Source organism: Clarias gariepinus, chromosome 13, assembly GCF_024256425.1.
Source record: "Clarias gariepinus isolate MV-2021 ecotype Netherlands chromosome 13, CGAR_prim_01v2, whole genome shotgun sequence".
NCBI classification, from domain to species: Eukaryota; Metazoa; Chordata; class Actinopteri; order Siluriformes; family Clariidae; genus Clarias; species Clarias gariepinus.
In genome coordinates this window covers 12,126,234-12,146,267 of record NC_071112.1, presented here as the reverse complement: position 1 = coordinate 12,146,267, position 20,034 = coordinate 12,126,234, and the positions used below count along the sequence as shown (strand labels likewise).

At 37.7% G+C, this 20,034-nt stretch overlaps 3 protein-coding genes across 4 annotated transcripts; 1 reads left to right on the top strand and 2 right to left on the bottom strand.

The window, feature by feature from the left end:
• Nucleotides 1-1,510: 1,510 nt before the first annotated feature.
• si:ch1073-416d2.4 (coiled-coil domain-containing protein 42 homolog) lies at nt 1,511-5,392 on the bottom strand. Its single transcript, XM_053510103.1, has 9 exons — nt 5,227-5,392; nt 5,046-5,103; nt 3,603-3,779; nt 3,204-3,361; nt 3,010-3,092; nt 2,711-2,883; nt 2,474-2,584; nt 2,263-2,379; nt 1,511-2,113 (listed from the first exon to the last, which is right to left on the bottom strand). The coding sequence occupies exons 1-9, from the start codon at nt 5,331-5,333 to the stop codon at nt 1,949-1,951; spliced, it is 1,149 nt and encodes a 382-aa protein (XP_053366078.1). The 5' UTR covers nt 5,334-5,392; the 3' UTR covers nt 1,511-1,948.
• Nucleotides 5,393-6,341: 949 nt separating this feature from the next.
• asb2b (ankyrin repeat and SOCS box containing 2b) lies at nt 6,342-15,662 on the top strand. Of its 2 annotated transcripts, XM_053509283.1 has the most exons (9): nt 6,342-6,406; nt 8,021-8,101; nt 8,397-8,560; nt 9,094-9,249; nt 10,442-10,687; nt 12,614-12,785; nt 13,258-13,858; nt 14,484-14,631; nt 14,852-15,662. In XM_053509283.1, the coding sequence occupies exons 1-9, from the start codon at nt 6,396-6,398 to the stop codon at nt 15,028-15,030; spliced, it is 1,758 nt and encodes a 585-aa protein (XP_053365258.1). In that variant the 5' UTR covers nt 6,342-6,395; the 3' UTR covers nt 15,031-15,662. The 2 variants fall into 2 exon arrangements, with proteins under 2 accessions (XP_053365258.1, XP_053365257.1); XM_053509282.1 differs by lacking the exon at nt 6,342-6,406 and having other exon boundaries at nt 7,858-8,101.
• A 128-nt stretch (nt 15,663-15,790) lies between these two features.
• LOC128535398 (protein FAM181A-like) lies at nt 15,791-17,816 on the bottom strand. The gene is made up of 2 exons (XM_053509284.1): nt 17,410-17,816; nt 15,791-17,043 (listed from the first exon to the last, which is right to left on the bottom strand). The coding sequence occupies exon 2, from the start codon at nt 16,993-16,995 to the stop codon at nt 16,165-16,167; it is 831 nt and encodes a 276-aa protein (XP_053365259.1). The 5' UTR covers nt 16,996-17,043; nt 17,410-17,816; the 3' UTR covers nt 15,791-16,164.
• Between the last annotated feature and the right edge of the window lie 2,218 nt (nt 17,817-20,034).

Sequence of the window (20,034 nt, the reverse complement as noted above, 5' to 3'; positions counted from 1 at the left end):
GTTTTACGGTCAGTTACCGGAAAAGAATAAAACCACAATGAAATACCGTGTTCTTTCCCCCCACACTTTTGAGTAATTATATGGTAATAGCCTCTATCATACGGCAGAGGGCGCCAAACTATGAACATTTTGCCATATACACCGCTTTATCCTGCATACAGGGTCGCCAGGGGCGGGCCTGGAGCCTATCCCACGAGACTTAGGGCACCAGGCAGAGGACACTCTGGATGGGGTGCAGTGGCGGCTGGTGAAAATTTTTCCTGGTGGGGCTGATGTGACAAAATATTTCTTTGCTTAGTCCAATATAAGAATTAAAATCAACAGTCAATTGTAATCATCGTCTAACAGTAATGATTTAATCTCCTCCTCAAAATCACCAGTTTCACAGATAAAGTAAATGAACAAATTTCCATTGTATAATACGCATTGTATAATAGAATGTATGTATTCTTAAGAGAGTATCAAATACAATAATCAACATCAAAGGGTATGATCAGCTGGATCACCTTTCAAGCAAAGTTGCATCTCAAAGTGGTTCACACAAAGAAAAACAGTTTTAAAAATGCAATTTAACACAACAGTCTAAAACGGGTATATTAATAAGGATCTCACCGAATTTGGTGGAAACTGCTCTTCGCTCGTTAAGTTCGCCATCATTACTCTAATTGACCGCGCCTCTCTCTGATTGGCCGCGCCTCAAAAGAAAAAAAACTTAAATCTCGCGGTATTTTCTGCGGCTTGGGGCAGAATTTCCAGCGCCCCAAGACCATAAAATTCTGAGAACCTGATTGGCCGCATATTTATTAATTTGCCCTAGCAACAGCTACATGACTGGCTATTTGGCTGCACTCAGGGGCGCTTTTTCTCAGCGCCCCATGACAGAAACGATACAAGTCTGTCTGTGGAAATTCACTGTTGAATGAATGTCACTAGGTGGGAAATGTTGTATATGTTATTCATATCGCATGTAGGCACATACTGGTGGGTAAACCGAATTTAAAAACTTAATTTGTAAAAAATATATTTTACATTTTTAGCCCCTCTTATCAGGGAGGGCGGTGCCCCAGCGCCCCCTATGGGCCGGCCGCCACTGATGGGGTGCCAATCCATTCCAGGGCGCACACACACACACTCTCACACACACTCATTCACATACTTGGGAACGCTAGTTACCATAATCTGCATGTATTTGGGCTGTGGGGGGGGGGAACCAGAGCACCTGGAGAAAACTGATAAAGCACAGGGAGTACATGCAAATTTTCTGCACACAGACCCAAGACTCAAGCTACCTCAATGGTAGCTTAGTTGTTAGTGATGTCACCTTGCATCACAAGGATCCGGGATCCTTGTGATGCAAGGTGACATCACTAACAACTAAGCTCCCATTCCAACCATTTCAATTGAAATAATTAGAAAATGTGGATAAAAATATGTTTTTATTTTTAAATTTGCTTTCCATTTGAGAACTGTTTTTGTTTATGATAAAATGCTGCACACATTTTGCAACCACTTTAACCTGTTCTTATATTTAAATTAGCACCAAACACAATTTGAAATACAGCACTAAAATCCAGGGATAGACAATATTTTCACCATAATACCAACATAAGTTAAAAATTTTGCCCTTTGCTCTTATTCTGTCTTTTAATAATAACACATGCTAGTATTATTATCACATTTCTTAGCAATATGCCAACTTCATGTCCAGTTGTAACATAATGATCTTTGTGTAAGTTTCGTGTTCCTTTCTTTGCTGAAAATGTATTGGTGCTGAATTTGTGCATCGCTGTGCAATAAACTTGAATTGTGTTAACTATTGCAGACAAAATTAAAAATGGTAAAATTGATTTAATTGTTGACCTCAGTGGTGGCTGATTTTCTTTTATTGAAGTCTCTTATAATCAGTCAGAAAAGTGTTTCATTAAATCATCTTGGAGGAGCTCAGCAGTTAATTTTCACTGTTTTTGGTACTGCTCTTTAGAATAGCTTTCCTTGAGCTGTTTATACTCAGAGCTGCTCCTTTTCTTCCTTTGCTCTTCTTCGTTGATTCTGAACTGGAGTCAGTTATGTGCAGTGCTCTTCTCTTTGTATCCATCATCTCCAGAATGAACTCCTAATAAAATAATTAAAGAAAGACTTAAATTTGGGTTTTCCCATACTAAAATTGACATTCATTGTCGGTGTGGATAATGGAATGAGACTCATGTGCTTATTGTGTTCTAAGTGACACAAATAATCTGTCTATTTGGGCTATTTTAATACCTTTATCATGTCCATCATGGTCAGCGGGTCCATTTCTTGTAAATGTCCATAGTGCTGCAGGTGGCACTGCTGTGCAAGATTTTTCACTGCTAGTAAAAGACACCCAATCTCCTCAGTCTAGCGACATACAAGAGACAGAGCTTTAAACTAAATAGATAAGAAATTCTGGGGGAAAACTTATGACATTATACAGATAATACAGATATCAAACCTGGTCTCGGGACTGGTCATGTTGATTATATAGGGTCATCTCAAGTTGTTTGTTCTTCTCTCTGATGTGATCCAACTGTGTCTGCAGTTCTGACAGTTCCTTATTACACACCTATCTCCAGAAATAAAAGATATAGTTTAATCATTACTAAGACCATCAAATTGTGTGCCATACTGCACTAAAAAAAGTAACTATTGCAAATCAGAGTTGTAATATAGAAAAGTGCATGCTACATACAAGTCTACTTGTACTGTGCTCCAGTTTAAGGCTCTGCAGGTTGTGTCGGCACTGGTCTAGTTCCTCTGCCAAACTGGTGAGACGATGCAACAAGTCCTGCCGAGTGATGGACAAGGTCTCATGCCGTCTAATGATGCTAATCATCGTAGAATCTGAACTGTATTCTGTATAAGCTGCGGATAATGACATGCAGTTGTAATTCTCATGAGTCAAAAAGGCTACAATAGGTTTAGTGTTCTACAGCAATCAAATTTGTATATAAATTTTTGATGTATTATGGCCTGTATACATTTTTTTACCTTCTGGTAGTAAATCTAGAATCTTTATCATATACTCCTTATAAATCTTATATTTATCAACCCAATCTTTTAGTTGTTGATGCCTGTAGATAAAAAATAAAATACATTAAATAATATGTTGTATAAATATAGTAAGTACTACAATGAGTCAATAGTAGCTGGAGATTATTTCTGTCTTTTTACAAATTTCTTACCTGTCTTGAAGTTGCTCAAGTTCTTCATATAGCTTGGATTTATCCTCTTCCTTCAGCTGATTTTCTTTTTTCTCAAATTGGTATTTCTTCAGTGCACGCTGTCGCTTTATCTCATTTTCCTCTACAAACTTTTCAAACTTCACTGCTCTTTCTTTTGTCTGTGGAAGTGAAACAACTCCTGATCTAACCATTGTTTTTCAGGTTTCAGCTGATGTAAGGATTACAAATCTTTTTGACTACTAAGATTTTAAAAACCATATTATAAATGATTTAATGATTTACAGGCATTAAGCCTATGTGACATCAAAAATGTCATTAGATAAACGAAACAATTAGGCACATCAAAGTATGAAAAAAATCTGAAATATGAATTTCCTTGACATATTATTTTTATCTTACTTCTTCCTGTTTTTCCAGAAGTGCTGCCCTTCTCTGTTCCAGAGCCCGCATGCGATCTTTGAACTCGAGACGTTTCTGCATTAACTGCTTGTTTACATCATCCAGCTGCACCTGCGTCTTTAGGACTAGTGTCCTCTGAAGAGTGTTGACACTCGTCTTCAGGATTCTGTTAGATGACTGCACATTAGCACAAAAGATTAGAGTCTGTAGAAGAATGTTGCATTATGAAAGCGCTGTAAATGTTGTTGACCTAAAATTAGAGGAAATAAAAGAAAGTTGAAATGCCTTTGATTTGGCAAATTAATAATTGTATGTATACTTTTTTCCCGTCAAAAAATCCAGCATAAAATACTTCTACACCAAATTCCTTGGGTTTGTTTGTATTAAAGACGTATGCCCCAGAAAAATACAAGTTTAATGAAATCATTGCACTCTCAATATGTATGGAATTGCCTGTATGGAAACTTCTGACTGCAACTGTACTCTTTATGCTCATGCCTAGTAGATTTGCATCTATTTAGGTTTACTTAGGTAACTTATACTGAATGCTACTGCTAAAACATGTCTTCTAAAAAATAAAATACATTGAAAACTAAACAAATCACAGTGTACAGTGTGGTAATGTATTAAATCAGATAAAAATAAATAAATGCCGCTACAGTCTTTTAATATTAACATACTAGCAATTCATCAGTCAGTGTTGCATCACATTGTTTAAAAGGTTGTAGTATTTGCAGTATTTTTTTTTCAAAAAACTTTTTTAAATATATTTTTTTAACTTATTTTAATGTATATAGACATACAGTTCATTCATTTATTTATCTTCTATAGCGTTTATAGAGTTTATGGTCATGGAGGCCTGGAGCCTTTTCCAGAAGAGTTTATGCACAGTTTATACTCCCTGGATGCCAATTCATCGCAGGGCACACACACACAGACACACTATGGGCAATTTGGGACACCAGTTAGCCAATTCTGCATATCTTTGGACTGTGGAAGGAAACCAGAGGACTCGGAGAAAGCTCTCCAAGCAAGGGAAGAACATGCAAACTCCACACACACACACACACACACACACACACACAAACCCTAGACAGGAATCAAACCCTCGACCCTGAAAGTGTGAGGCCACACTGGTAACCACTATGCCACGATGCCGCCCACATACGGTTTGATTGCTATTAAATACTTTAATTTACTTACTTAAGGGTAAGTAAAACCTGTCATTCATATCACCTGTCTCTTGACAGCACGGGGCGTTTCGTGTTTGCCCTGTTCTGTGACTGACATCATCTCCATGAGTTCATGTACTGTTATTTTGATCGCATGGTGTGATTTCTAAAGTAATTGTTTTACAGTATGACACAAACACTACAAAGTGTTTACCTGGCCCGCATTAGTGAAGTTCACTCTCTACTAAAGTGGAGGTGTAAAGACGCATACCTCTGTTATGACAGGGATGTGTTTGACATTTTCTCCCTCTTCTTTGCTATGAGGAAGACTGAAAAAAAAAAAGAAATAATCTAAGTGCGCGTATTCGTTTCTGTTTCTGATTGAAATACATGTAATAATGACGGAGTTATTTTTCGTTTATTTTAAAGAATATAAAAACATAAAATCATACCCGTGGTCTTCTAATTGCGTTACAAAAATATTTTTCAGCCTGTTTTCTACTTTCAGTTGAAAACGCAGGTCGTCTTTATCCAGCAAAGGTAGAGAGAGTGTATCCATTTTTGATGAGGTGGCCAGTCTGGTTTTAATTGTTTAATTAAGCGACGAAAATACGTGTATATAAGTGTCGCGAGCCGTTCGGTTCCTTCCGGGTTGTGTCCGTCTGATCTTGTGTTACATTGTTGCCAGGAGACCGCGGGAAAGAAAGACCTGGAGCGTTTTCTTGTTGCCACAGCAACAGCCCCGAGACCTCCTTTCTGAAGGGTTCTTCTGCATTCTGCTCTGAAGAGCATCAGGCATCTACATACCCGTCCTTAAAATGTGGCTTTTAAATGCAATTTACTCTTCTATCATATTATTCACTGTTGCAATGTAGTAATTTGTACACTGTACACTGAACATCTTTAGAAAACTTTCTTCTTTTTGACATCGGAATATACCCATTATTAACCATGCCTTGAGGTGAAAATTCAAAAGAAATTTTCAAATATCTTAAATTATTGGTCAAGCTAAGGGTGGACATGGACTGTCCCAAATGCAAATAGCTTAGAAATTGTGAAATACTCCAGAATTAAAGTTTTAAAGAAAGTAAGTTAATGATTGGAATTTCAGTAGTTCAAACCCCAGCTCCACCAAGTTGTAGCTGTTGGGTCCTTGAGCAAGGCTCTTAACACCATCTGCTCCAGGGGTGCCATATAATGGCTGACCCTATGCTCTGACCCAAGCCTCCTAACAAAGGAGGCTTGCAAATAAATTAAGGATTTCACTGTGCAGGGATGTGCATGTGACAAATAAAGGCCTAACTTAAAGTGCAAAAGTTTTACCTGGTTCACCAAAAAAAATTGCACGTCTAAACCTGTTTCTTGATTGATTACATGTCGCTTCAGTCGACCAGCCCACCAGCAGCCATGCCTTTGTCTGTTAATCTAATAGTAACCACATTATTTAGCTTTGCCTCTTTGTTTAGTTTTACACAGTTAAGTGCACGGGTCGTAGTGCAGAAACAAATGAGCCTAAGCAACACTGAGAATGTCCTTAAAAGGTATTTGTAGCTCAGGCAGGGCAGCTTGGTCTTTCAGCTCAAATAGGGAGTGAAACTGGTTCCTCAGACAGATACACTGGATGAGGCCAATGTAAGTACACATGTTTGCTTTTTTAATGCTAAAATATTGTGCTAAAAACTTTGTTTCGTGCTTAAACACATTTCTATGTGATTTCCTTTGCTATTATTTTATACTGTAGCTACTTTATCAGTTCCAGAGTTGACTAGATACTGTCTGTATGTATGTAGTGCATTAGAAGTGACTGACTAAACCAAACCACAAAAAAATTTTAAAATATGATATGTTGCATTGTCGAAATTTTTGATCAAGATTTGTGATTTCATTCATGTAGTAACACAAACAGCCATCAAAAGAGTTCATAAGAAAGTGCGTGGGATTTCTAAATAACCCTGCTTCATAGATCAACCTAGAGATGCCATGACATTGCTGTTATTCCGTAAGAAGATTTTAGGTTTGCACTCACCATAGTTATATTACTTTTACTGCATATAAGAATACTTATCCTGTTCTGTGCTTCAAGACATTTTATTTCTAATTACACACCAGCTGCATTGTATATGGAACACTGCCAGAACTTTGTCTCCTGACATTTATGTACTATCTTCAGGAGTCTAATTATGGGAAGGCCAATTTGTTATCAGTCCTATCACAGCCTGCTGGCCTACTTCCCAAAATGACATTCAACTTATTTAAAGGAGTAAACTGAAGAAACGTCCTGTTGCACAGATTTCTATATATGATTTGTATATGTATATAAAAGATTATATTAACCGATTACAACTTGTTTGTTTTGCTTTTTTTCAAAAGATAGCTTTGTGCCTGTGCTTAGAGCAGTTGAGTAAGATGAAGCATGCTTCTTTTTTTAGAATGAAAAAATGAGCCCAAAAATGCAAGCAGTTTAATAAAGATTTTTGAAACATCAAAATTGTGCATGCCAAACCAAACTAGATTTATTTAACTTAAACAGAAAATGTGTAAATCTATTCATGGATTTAATGCTAAGAAGGGGCATGCTTATTGCAGATCTTTTGTTTTCATTTCTGTGGTAGGATAACAAGTACTTGAGTGACCGTGTTTACATTCAACTATTGTAGTGAATTCGTTGGAAGACGATGCATGAATGACTGTCTGCTGTGGTAAAGGAAGTAAAGCTGCAACAGGAACACTCTACGTGTTGTGTAGTATTGAGTGTCAAGTGAGTGATCACATGATCAGTACCCAGTGATAGGACTAATTTTAAGGTTTCATGCTGAAATCCTCATACTAAAATCGTCTTCATTAAGTAATTAGTAATATCTTGTTTTTTGTGAAGACGACCTCAAGACCTCTTAATAAGTCTTGAGTTGTGAAGACCTACCAGAGACACTCTGAGGACTAGTCTGTGAGTGTCCACACTGGGAAGGAAGTCTGCCGACACATTACGAAAACCAAAACAGACGTACAAAGCACGCCCACTTCATGATGTCATACCGATAGTGCGAGCTGCTCATACATGGTAAAACAGAGCGGCCTCCCCCAAATGTCATTTCCTAAAATTACCTCCTGCAACAGCTGAGCCCCAGCACTCTCTTTCTCTACGCTTCTCTCTTCTCTTCTTTCTCTATCGCACTCTCTTGTCGCTTTTGTTCATGCGAACATGACGCGGTTTAGTTACGCGGAATATCTCTCGTTGTTCCGTTCCAGTGGAGTGAAGACTCGGGAACACGGGTTTGACAGCGGCGCACGGTGCGAGGACCCGGGTGACGTCACGGCGGCCCCATCACAGTAAGTCCTTTGTCTCTGGCTATTGTCTAATGTAGATGCTCAAACACTCTTGGCCTTATTTACATAAAGACTTTGCCATATGTGATTTCCAGTGTAGTCCTTTGGGTACTGTGGTGGTATATCACAGCAATTTACTTCTGATCAGTCCAGTTGTCACCCTTTTCCTTTTCTTAATGCACGATATGGTTTAAAAAAATAAAAAGCATTTGGTGGTGTCAGTTAAGCAAAGCACTTCCTATGCAATTTGCATCTGTAAGGTGGTGCCATGGAAAGTCAAATTACATACGTTTTTCAGGGAGCCAATAATGCTGGCAATAAGAAGAGGTGATGTGCAGACAGTAACTCAAGTAGCAACATCCACATCATGCATTGAAACGCACAATGCAGAGGAAGATTGGACAGCCCTACATGAAGCAGCTTATTATGGACAAGCTGCCTGTGTAAAAGCTCTACTTAAAGGTAAACCCATGTTCTAGATATTTTGCATAGTACACAATGTTTACAAATGTAAATTCTGTATTTCTTTGTCTTTGAGACGAAGCTCAAGACAGCAAAGGCAGACAGAGATTGCAGCGGAACAGAGTTTATTGCTGTAATTGTTTCTGATGAATTTTACATGGAAAGATAAACTTGCTCAGCAAGTTGAACGACTGTTGTGTCTTTGGCTTTATCATCTGCTACACAAAATAGATAAGTTTAAACTAAGAATAGTGTTCTGTGGGATTCGGGGGTTGGGGCATGTTTTTTTTTTTTTATGCATGTCCCCACATGAATAGGAAAATGTGTCAGTTTTGCTGAAATGAGGAGATTCAACTGATTGCTTTAAAAATGCAGCTTTAATTTTTAAATAAAGGTTAGGGATAGGGTTAGATATAGGTGAAGCATTGCATTATTTAACTCCTTTAATAAGATTATCAGTGAGATGTCTTTTATAAGTATAATATGACATGGATTGTTTTGTGTGTGTGTGTGTGTGTGTGTGGTGAGCACAGTTAAACCCACTTCAGTAGATAAGCGCACTCTCCAGGAGCAGACTGCTCTTCTAATTGCAACTGATGGGAAACACCTGGAGTGTGTGAAGTGTCTTCTGGAGGCAGGTGCAGACCCTGATATCAGCAATAAAAACAAAGAGACACCGCTTTATAAAGGTACAGCCTCTTTTGTCTCCTCTTTTTACTTAATTCATGTGTAAAAAGGGAGACTTTATGTTCCCAAAAACCACACTTTCATTGAGCTCAGTGAATCTTGATATTGTCATCTTTGAATATGCCTCTGCTATCAGGAAGGAAAAAATATGATTAAGGTAACCTGGTCATTCAGTTCATTCAGGTAGTTGTTTGACTTCATTTTATTGCCACGTAATGTTGCTGAGCTTGGATCTGTCCAACTGAAGCAACCTACGGGCATAACACTGCCTCCAGAGGCTTGTACAATTCTCACTTTGCATTAAGCTTTGTGCAATTCTCTTACTATGACACACTCAGCGCTTGGAAATAGGGTAAACTAAAGCATTTTAAAGACAAGTCAAGCCTTTATTTATCACATATACATTACTGCACAGTAAAATTCTTTCTTCGTATAGTCCAGCTTGGGAGCTGAGGACAGAACACAGGCTCAGGCATGATACGGTGCCCTTGGAGCGGACAGGGTTAATGACCTTGCTTAAAGACTCAAAATGGTAGCCTGGTGGAGCTGGGGCTTGAACCACCAACCTTCTGATCAGTTACCCAAATCCAAAACACGCTGAGTTACCACTGTCCCTAATTTTTCTGATTAGTCATGCTGATGGCTGTTTTATTCCCAGTCCTGAGTTGTCATCACATTAGTGTATGGATATGCTTTTCCTTTCACTATTAAACATAGAAATTATTTTTATTTTTGACTTTTCACATTTCTTCCACTAAGTTGACAGTTCACCACTATCCTTCCAGGTTTGAATAATGCGTAAGAGAGTTTTTAACTGTATTCCAGTAATTTCTTAATCTCCTTAGTTGTTTTCCTGTGCTTGATCCAGATAAACAATACATATTTTTCACAACCATAGGGTTTATCACAAACATATCATTCACTTCAGTATACGATCAGTTGTTGTTAATTATTTACTTATTTATTTAATATTATTTAATATAAATGGTAAGATTTCTGGCCAGACAGTATACAAATTGGGTGCCAAGGAAAAGCATCTTAGTGTCATAGTCATCGAAATGATATTCCATTGGTTGGTGTTTTAAACGTCATAATTTTTTGTTTTACAGGTTCTCTTTCCTCTAAGCAGAACAGATCAGCAAAAAAGGCTGCCCCACTTTTTTCTATTAATTGGTTTTCTATCTGTACCTTCAGCTTGTGAAAAGGAGAGCATTGACATAGTGAGGCTCATTCTGGCATTTGGAGGTTCTGTAAACCAGCGCTGCCATCGTGGCTGGACCGCTCTCCATGAAGCAGTAAGACGGGGAAACACACAGCTCTGTGAGATTCTCCTTCAGGCCAGAGCTGCCATTGATGCCACCAGTGCTTATGGTATCACTCCACTCATAGAGGCCGCTCGGCATGGCAGAACAAAGATTGTGAACTACCTCATTAGTAAAGGTAAGCTAATATAAACCCTAGAGTTAAAATTTATTTAATTGATTTAATTGAAGGGGGGTCTAAAGGCAGAGATGACAAACTCTAACATTTTGATAGCTTTGTAGTATAAGTGCAATATACCATCAAGTTGTCAATTCTTATTTACAATGTTTAATTAGCCAAAGTGGGTGGAAATGGCACTGCAAGATTCCTAGCCTTCCCTATAAATACAGCATATATCAGCTAAAAAATAGACATAAACTGATCAAAGTGAGGATTTTCCTATTTCTTTATTCTGAAATATTTTACATCAGGTGACATCATGTGACTAGTTGTGGATGGTTTTATATATATATATATATATATATATATATATATATATATATATATATATATATATAAGTTAAGGTTTTGAAGTGGTTGTCAAAAGACCTGGCAGATAGACACTCTTGTGCCACTGAGCAAAACCTTTATCCCAGAGCTACTTAAAAAGTTGTGTTGCGCTTCTAACAGTGTTTACTAAATGTTTACAGAGAAACTGATGACATGTTTTGTAAAACCTTTACAAAAAAGTACTTACTCTGGATTTTATTAAAAATAGAAACTTGAAATCTACAACAATGTAAACTGCAAGAACAATTAGACATGAATTATCAGGAAAAGATTTAATTAACATTGTATCCGCTGTTATATATATTTTTACATTATATATTCTTTTAAGCTGACTTTTACCATTCAATTAGTGGGTCCATACAAAACCTTTTAAAAAATCTTAAATGAAGCACTGTTGCAGTTTTCTGCTATGTTATTACTTAAGAAATGTCTTCTTTAAAGCATATATTACACAGTTAGTAACTTAATAATAATTCGAAAGAGCGTATCTGGGACTTTTGATTGTTCAGAATAATAGAACATAGTTGTAAAAGTAAAAACTACCCTTATTTCTTAATATAATCCCCTGCTTTACTAATGCACTCATCCCAGCATTACACTTTCTAAGTACACCAGAGCAATGATCGCACATGTGAACCACTGGCCTCCAAGGAACTCTTCTAATGGCTCAAACGTGGAAATCACTTGGTGCAATGTCAGGGCTGTATAGGACATGTGGCGATAACATGTAATGTACAAACAATATTTCCATATTACATGTTATTGCCACATGACCCGTGCAGTCCTGACATCACTTGAAGTATGTCAGAGCAATGATCGGACTGCTTGCTTCACATGTGAAACACTGGCCTTCAAGGAACTCTTCTAATAGCTCAAACATGGAAATCACTTGGTGTGACGTCAGGACTATTCAGGACATGTGGCAATAACATGTTATGTACAAACACCATTTACATATTACATGTCATTGCCACATGACCCATGCAGTCCTGACCTCACTTGGAGTGACGTCAGGCCTGTCCGGTAGCATGTGGCAATAACATGTAATGTGGAAATGGTGTTTGTGAAAGATAGTGTGTGCGGTTCCCACAGACAGATGCATATCTTCTACAAAGTGTTAACCAGTTAATCATAGATTTTCAAGCATCAGGCTTTACACTCACTGAATGTTCATGGGAACGACTGTATTGGGCTCCAAGCCACCTCAGCGGGGATCATCAAAAATGTTTTACTGCGGCTAAAAGTCTCATCATTATACTATGCATAAAGTCTTCCTTAATCATTAATCAGTTTTATGCTTTTATTCACGAGAAATTTAGGTTAATCAACTTGTTATGGCGATTATACAGTATGTATCAGAATACTGGGTGTAATAACTAAAGACAGAGGGGACATAGCAGCATGATCTGACAATGTGGACAAAATAGACAAGTTACTTACAATTGTTTCATGCATTTTTCTCTCTATATATCTCTCAGACATTTTAATGCCTTGATTCTAACTTATGCTCATTTTAACATAACTAAGCGTTTTGTTTTTTTTTCATCTTAAAAGGTGCTAGTGTGAACCTACAGTCATGTGAAGGGTCTACAGCACTCAGCGAAGCTTGTAAACATGGTCATAGAGATACAGTAGGCATTTTGCTGAAACACCACGCAGATGCCAACAAAGACTGCAAATCTGGACTTCTGCCTTTGCACATTGCTGCCCAGTATGGCCATGAAGAGTAAGCACAATCATCTTTTAAATACAACTATCTTTTTATTATCCATAAGTTGTTTTTAACATAAATACGAAAGTCCCATTTCATGGTTTAAAATTAAAATAGCAGCTTCTAGACAGCTGTAGTAGAAGCTGTTGTCAGTGACAGGTGTATGTTAACAGTATGACATAACCCAACAGTGACTCCATGTCATGGCCCCCATTTAGGGGAAACAAGACATTTGGGTGATGGGGGTGGGGTGGGAGAGCAGGTGGTGTGACAAAGTGCATTATATAGGCAGTGCCTTCCTTGACAGGTGATACAAACAAAAACATTTTGCAGCTGCCATGAATGATATAGTATTGTTCAGAGTCTAAACTGTTAAAGACCTTCACATTAAGCCTTTGATTAGGAATATATGACAACACATAGTATAAATATGTAGAAATGCAGTGTATGTTATTACTTTGTTTATATATTTTTTTTATTTTCATAGAATTGTGTCCTTACTGCTGCCTGTCACTAGTCGTGCAAGGATACGACAAAGTGGCATCACTCCCCTTCATGTGGCAGCTGAGTTCAACCAGAAAAATGTTGTCAATTTCTTAATCAAGTCAGGCTGTGATGTGAATGCAAGGCTGTCTCATGAACGCTCATCCATGTTTCATGACCACCGCAGCACAGCTCTGTACTGTGCTGTCATAGCTGGAAATCAAGGAGTTGTGGACTTGTTGCTCAAGGCTGGTGCAAACCCAAACCTGGACCCCCTCAGCCCATTGCTAGTCGCACTACGCCAGGGCTGTTTTAGGACTATATCCACCCTGGTAGAACATGGAGCAGATGTTAATGCTCATGTACCAGCTTTTCCCACTGATTTTCCAGGTGTGCTATTGTATTGCCACAACATGGGAATTTTACAATATCTGTTAGACAATGGATGTCAGGCACAGGAATGTTTCAGGTGTGACCATATAGACAGCAGACAATCTGCTAACCAAGACAGAACAGAGGACACAAACCAGAGGACTCACTCAGTCACAGGAACTGCATTTCCATTACAAACAACCTGCACAGAAACAACAACAAGAAATCTACAGGTAATAAAACTTCCCAGTAATTTATTTTGATTCTGTAAATATTGATTCTGTAAAGCTATGTGTAATTGTATTATTTACCTTTGGTCACAAATCAGCTGCGAAAAAAGCTAATTGTCAAACTGGAAACAATTGGCCATTGCATCACTTCCCTTTATTCTATCTACTTAAAATTAAGTAGGAACTATAAAGTTAAAGCTGTGCAAAAAGTGTTATATATATATGATTCTTAATATTTTAGTTTTTTTTATATTTATATGTTTAAAAAAAAGGTTGGCACACAATAAAAAAGCTTTTATTTTGTAGTTTCCCTTTGCAGATGCCTTTCACAAGAAGGGTTCATCATATTATATTACTGTTATATTTCCCCAAGAACCTTTTTAATATTACTAAATTAAACAGATAATTTTATGTTGTATTCATTTATTTATTTATTTTTGTATTTTAATTCTGAGATAAGTAAGATAAATAAGTAAGCCTTCCTGTTAATTTGCAGGCCAAACATTACCAAAATAAATATCATTAAACATCATTTAAATCCATACTATGTTATAGTGTACATATTTCATACTTAAGATACAGTTATAAATACTTATACTTCTTTACTTTGGCTTATCTTCACCTCCAGTTTTGTGATTGGCTTTCCTCTGTGAGTCATTTGGCAGCACCTCTGATCAGCTTGCTGCTGGATTATGTTGGAAATGTCCAACTATGTTGCGGAGTCATTAAACAATTAAAACATAAAAACGAGTGGGTTGACATTAAGGAAAAAGCAAGTAAGTAGAGATGTCTGATTTATTTATATATAGATAGATAGATAGATATAGATATATAGATATATATACATATTTTTTTTATAGTCAGTTCCAAGGACCCAACTTTTAAATATATAGACTAGCTTTCCTTACCAATGTAATTACCTATGTATGCGGTAAACATAGCATATGGTTTAATTAACATTTTTGCTTTAAACTCTTTTCAAACTTTTTTTTGCAGCATCTCCTCGTCCCCTGATGCATCTGTGCAGACTGAAGGTTCGTGAGCAAGTTGGTGCCAAGAGGCTGACATCTCTAAAAATTCTTCCACTACCCGGAAGACTCATCCACCATCTGTGCTGTTTACAGGACAGCACTACAGATTATACAGTCCTAAACGATGGGTCAACTCACACATAAGTTGCAAGTTATTTGTGATTACTATTCTACCTTTTACAGACCATTTGCATCATTTGTGCTTTTTTGTTACGCACATAATTTATAAATACTATTTATAAAAAGAGATAAGAAATCACATTTTAGGTATATCTAATTTATGATGAATACTTTTGTATGTATACAATTTAAATTGACCATTATTCACAATATAGCCAAAGAGATGATTATCTACATGCTAGTAATTTTATTTACTACACTGGAACACAGAGACTAAATAAGCTTCAAGTGTGTTGTGACTAAAAAAAACATTTACACATTATGTAAAGTCTCTTCACTGAAAATTATTAAAAAAATTTATCACAGGTGTGTTTTAGGGTTAGTAATCTCCACCATATCATGGAATATAAGTCAAAATCAAAGATGTGCATTGTTAGTGAAGTGCATTATTTATACAGGTGAAACATGTAGAAACCTGCTTGTACTGAAATATTTATGTAAACTTACTTGTTTGGAAGTTCACTTGATGTATTGTTTAGACAAGTATTTGTGTATTATCGATGAATCAGTAGGCATGTATATAATGTAAGATGCTGGAGGAGGATGCACATGAGGTCAAATAATGAACTGTGAAAAAGACCACGTTGGTATTAAATTGATATTTTAAAACTGTTTTGTTTACACTGAATCATCTGAGGTAGCTAGTAGCACAGTCGTACCCTACTATACCAGTCCTTATATGTTGTATCCAAGTTTATCCAAACTATCTAAGGAAATTCTTGTCCATTCCCTATTAAGAAAATACATTAACGTTTATAAACCCATAATACATAACCCAGTATTTCATCCCATTTATCCAACTCACTATTTCAAAGAGGTTAATAGGCTATTGTTAATGAAGCCTTGGTAAACACTAGACTATATCTAGCCTTAGTAACATGAGATGATAGCTTTTTGTCCGAGCATGCTACATGTTTATTGGGCCTTTAAGTGCTTTATTGGCAAGACATTGGCAAGCCTAATGACTTCTAATCACCGTCAATATTTACATATTAAAGACAAAGTATACAGAATGAACTTTTTAAATGACCAGATATTTACAGTTTTTAGTCATAATTTGTACTAAACATAGTAATGTTCAGGCATTTCTACAGGCGCCTAAATAAAACCGAATACGCTGAAAATAGAGGAAGAAACCGGTTTGGTTGGAATTGGTTTAACCACAACGTGGGTCGAATGGTATTTCAGTCCATCTTTAATTTTTTGCATGTCCAGTTCAGTATTGGGTGTTTTAGCCCTCAGCCCCGGGTCGGTAAATGCACTATGAGGCGTTATAAGGTGGCTGTGGATGAGCCGGTGTCCGTGGCACTGAAGCGGACAGTACGCACACACGGCCACGTTAGTGGAAGTTAGGTCCACCTTAAGAGGCTCAAGGTCAGAAGATCCCCGCCGAACGCGTAGCCACGAGTTAGCTTTCAGTTCATCTTCAATCGTTGTCACTTTCTCTCCATCGGTCTCCGAAGACCCGTACCCTATATTCCCGCTCGAGTGGCTTTTCCACGCGTACTCAAAACTGATGTGAGAGGAACGCGGTTCTTCCCAGAACGAAGCCGGGAGCTGGCGTTTGCGCATGGGGATGTGACCCGGTGCGCTCCGGTTCTCACTGTTCGGGTTTCCATCCAAGTTATCTTCTCCACGTCTATGTGTAGCTTGTTTTTCGTTCAAAAGATCTTTAGGACGTTCATGCGTAAACATAACACGCTTGTCCTCAGTCAGTTTAGCAGCACCGGACTCGCTAATTGTGTGTGTGTGGCACCGAGGCGTCCGCGGGCACTTCTGCGAGAAACGCTTTAGCTGCTTCTGAAGGTACTTCCTGTGGTCCACGGAGCGTCTACAGGGGGCTGATTTGTCCAGGGCCGCCTTGATGTCGCTTGAAGCCAAATTCACAAAGTTAAGTAAGGTTTTCACTTCGCTGTCAGAGCTTGCCATTTTTAGCCAAAGCTTGTCTTTTAAGCCATTACGTTTCCACAAATGCCACTGTGAAAAAAAAATGCAATTCAATTTCTCTCCAACAACAACAACAAAAAAAACTTTACTGCATCACCTTAAGTTGGTTGATGAACCTTTTCGCAAACTAAAACATAAAGGTGAAAACTATTGAATTAAAAGGTTCCTGATTTAAATAAACGCATGAGTTACAGCACTAATTGAACCTTTTAAGTCTGAGTTAAAAACACATTTTGGGCTGATGATGCCCAATTAACAGCATATGAGGAAATAATCAGAAATTAAGCAAGCGTCGTTTGTGTGTTTTATTTTTTGTTGTTCTTAAATTTGTCTACTAACTGATGTGAACTTTATTTCTAAAAAAATGTGTATCTCAAAAGATCTATCAGAACTCACTGTTTTTGTGCAGAAACGCTGTCCAGCTTGGCTGCCCTCTCACTGCAGTAGTTTAACCACTTGAACAAGCTGAATGAATATAAACTTCGTGTAGTTATGGTGCTTCCTTTGAGCCAATCAGCGACCCCAATCTCCCCTCAATGCCCCCCAATGAGCTCGCGCGCTCCCCGCCAGCGCATTCTTTCCCCGCGCATATTGTTGCCATGGTAATCCCTAAGGATGAAGCGACTAATAGTTGCGATATCTCTTTGTTGTTTTTTAGGCGGATACTTTCGAGATACAATATGGTAAAGTGTATGGAAAAGTTGCCCGGTGCGTAACGTCTTAAAGGTAGCTTAAAACCATCAAACGCTCGGTGCCCGTGCTGGCATGCTTCAGGGCAAAAGCACAAAGCGCGCTTTTTAGGATTTCGGGGCCACTTTTAACTGTTCCGATCTAACACTCTCTCCCCTGCACCTAAGAGTGATGTCAGAAGCAGTTGGATTTTGGAAGGAAAGGGGGGGGGGTCCTAAAAAGGTGGGCATAACCATGGAAAGGGGGCTTGAGCGCTCAAGAATCTTGTCTTTCTGTTTGCCCCCTCAATCGAGCCGCACAAAAGCTGAATTACTCATTCAAACCTTACCGGACAAAAGCGGAGGAGCTTGGATAGCACTGCCTGCATTTGTAGGCAAACATTTAGAGACCTAAATCGAGTCGTCGTGAAGGAGAAAGAGTTAGACAAAGCCCATAGAATTGCCATCAGCAAACATTTTCCCGTGTCATATTAGCGGGGTCTCCATGACTCCTTCTGGCCCGCGGACAATAGCGCAAGTTTGCACACTCGAATACTGTCACCCTGCCAACGGCGCCCAGGGCCGCAAACAGGACAATCCCCGCGCGCGCAAAAAAAAGCCACGGGCTCCGCGGGGAAGGTCGCGGCAGAAAAGAGGAAAAAGGGACTTGTGAAATGCTAATTGAGCTCCGTCCCACATTGAGAAGGGGAAAAGAGAGAAGGCTACCTATACACCTCCTTCTCCAGAGGCCTATTAGTGTGAGGAAGCAGCTGTCTGGGGACAGCACTCTTCAAAGCATAGTCTACAAGTTTAACTTCACACGGTGGTCCATATTGCACAAAGTTTCATAAAAGTTATGATCTAGTTATTTATACATAACTAGATCACAACTTTTATCTAGTTATTTATACATTCATATGTGATTTATATTACCATTACTTACTCATAAAATATAAGAAAACATGTAAATGAATAGTTTAAGGGATAAGAATCATAATATATATATATTTTTTTGCTGTTTATTTGGCCGTTAAATAATAAGCAGATTTTTTTTATATGGGTATACATGACTGCTGATCTATATAAAGCGTGATTTGATCAAATTTTAATGGAGATAATGACATATTAGGTTATACAATCTGCACTCAAAATGGTATTTCACAAGAAACTACTTGCTAAAGTAGATGGTTAAAACATATATATTTTCATTTTTAAAACAAAGCCAAAGCCAACTTTTAAAATCACGCACCAGCATCCCCTGCACTGAAGCTTTTTCACAGGACTGCATTGCCATTTGCATTGTTCTCACCATTTCAAAAGGCTAATTAAACAATAGCACACTCCTCCAATAGCACACCAGGCTGTATGGTTCATTCCTGCTCTTTTGAAGTGACAAAAAGGGACGAAAGGAGAAAGTAGGATGGGATGATGGGCTATTACACCCTTCTGGTTACTCTGATAACCAGAGGGAAGATGGATGGAGAGTCTGTAAGGCAGATGAATAATGTATCTTTATATGAATGTCATGGTGTAAAAGTATAAGATGTAATAGTCGATTCAACTCAAAAATGCAGACAACTGGCTACATGTAATGCTTAAAATATCTATCTATCTATCTATCTATCTATCTATCTATCTATCTATCTATCTATCTATCTATCTAAAAATAATAACTATGATCTAATTATAATCTAATTTAAAGCACTGTAACAACAAATAAATCCATCAAGCCATGTCTACAATCTTGGCCCAGGCACTCTACGAAGCTGGGCTTTACAAAATGATGGCAAGATGAAGGCCATTATAGGGGAAAACCTTGGAGACTAAACAAACTGAAAATTTCCATTGTCACAAAGTACTATGTTTGCAGGAAAGCAAAATGCATTCTGGGCAAATTTAAATAATAAAAAAATAGATAAATAAATAAATAAAGTAATAAGTAAAGCTATCGTGAAATTTCCTAAAAGACTTGGAACTGTAATTGTAGCTTAAAGTCGCTCCAATGGAGAATGCTTTTTCTTAAATATGTGTCCCAATAAAGGTGTTGCTTAGGATTGTCTAATCAAATAATAGAAATTTGAGCTAAGTTCATTTATTTTCCAGGCTGTAACACCACACCATTTGAAAAAGTTTGGAGGTGGGTACTTATGAAAGGCACTGTACCACTATAGTTACAATAAGTAAAAGAAATTGCTTTTATATGTGTTTTTGTTATCTTTTTTTTAATCTTTACATGAATATTGTTTTCTGCAACCAAACTTGTTCCAGTAATATTTATTCTAAGACCTGGGATAACATGTAAAAATTTGCCTAAATTTTTTTTTTCAACTTCATCAGTAACACCAATAATACG

Bases quoted from the DNA above. Each gene is read 5' to 3' on its own strand.
- si:ch1073-416d2.4 (XM_053510103.1), bottom strand. From the start codon at position 5,333: ATGGATACACTCTCTCTACCTTTGCTGGATAAAGACGACCTGCGTTTT. The intron at 3,093-3,203 runs GTAAGAAATTTG...TTTTATCTACAG, and splicing joins CTTGAGCAACTTCAAGACAG to GCATCAACAACTAAAAGATT. The intron at 2,380-2,473 runs GTTTGATATCTG...GTATGTCGCTAG, and splicing joins ATGACCAGTCCCGAGACCAG to ACTGAGGAGATTGGGTGTCT.
- asb2b (XM_053509282.1), top strand. From the start codon at position 7,974: ATGACGCGGTTTAGTTACGCGGAATATCTCTCGTTGTTCCGTTCCAGT. The intron at 8,102-8,396 runs GTAAGTCCTTTG...TACGTTTTTCAG, and splicing joins GTCACGGCGGCCCCATCACA to GGAGCCAATAATGCTGGCAA. The intron at 9,250-10,441 runs GTACAGCCTCTT...CTGTACCTTCAG, and splicing joins AGAGACACCGCTTTATAAAG to CTTGTGAAAAGGAGAGCATT.
- LOC128535398 (XM_053509284.1), bottom strand. From the start codon at position 16,995: ATGGCAAGCTCTGACAGCGAAGTGAAAACCTTACTTAACTTTGTGAAT.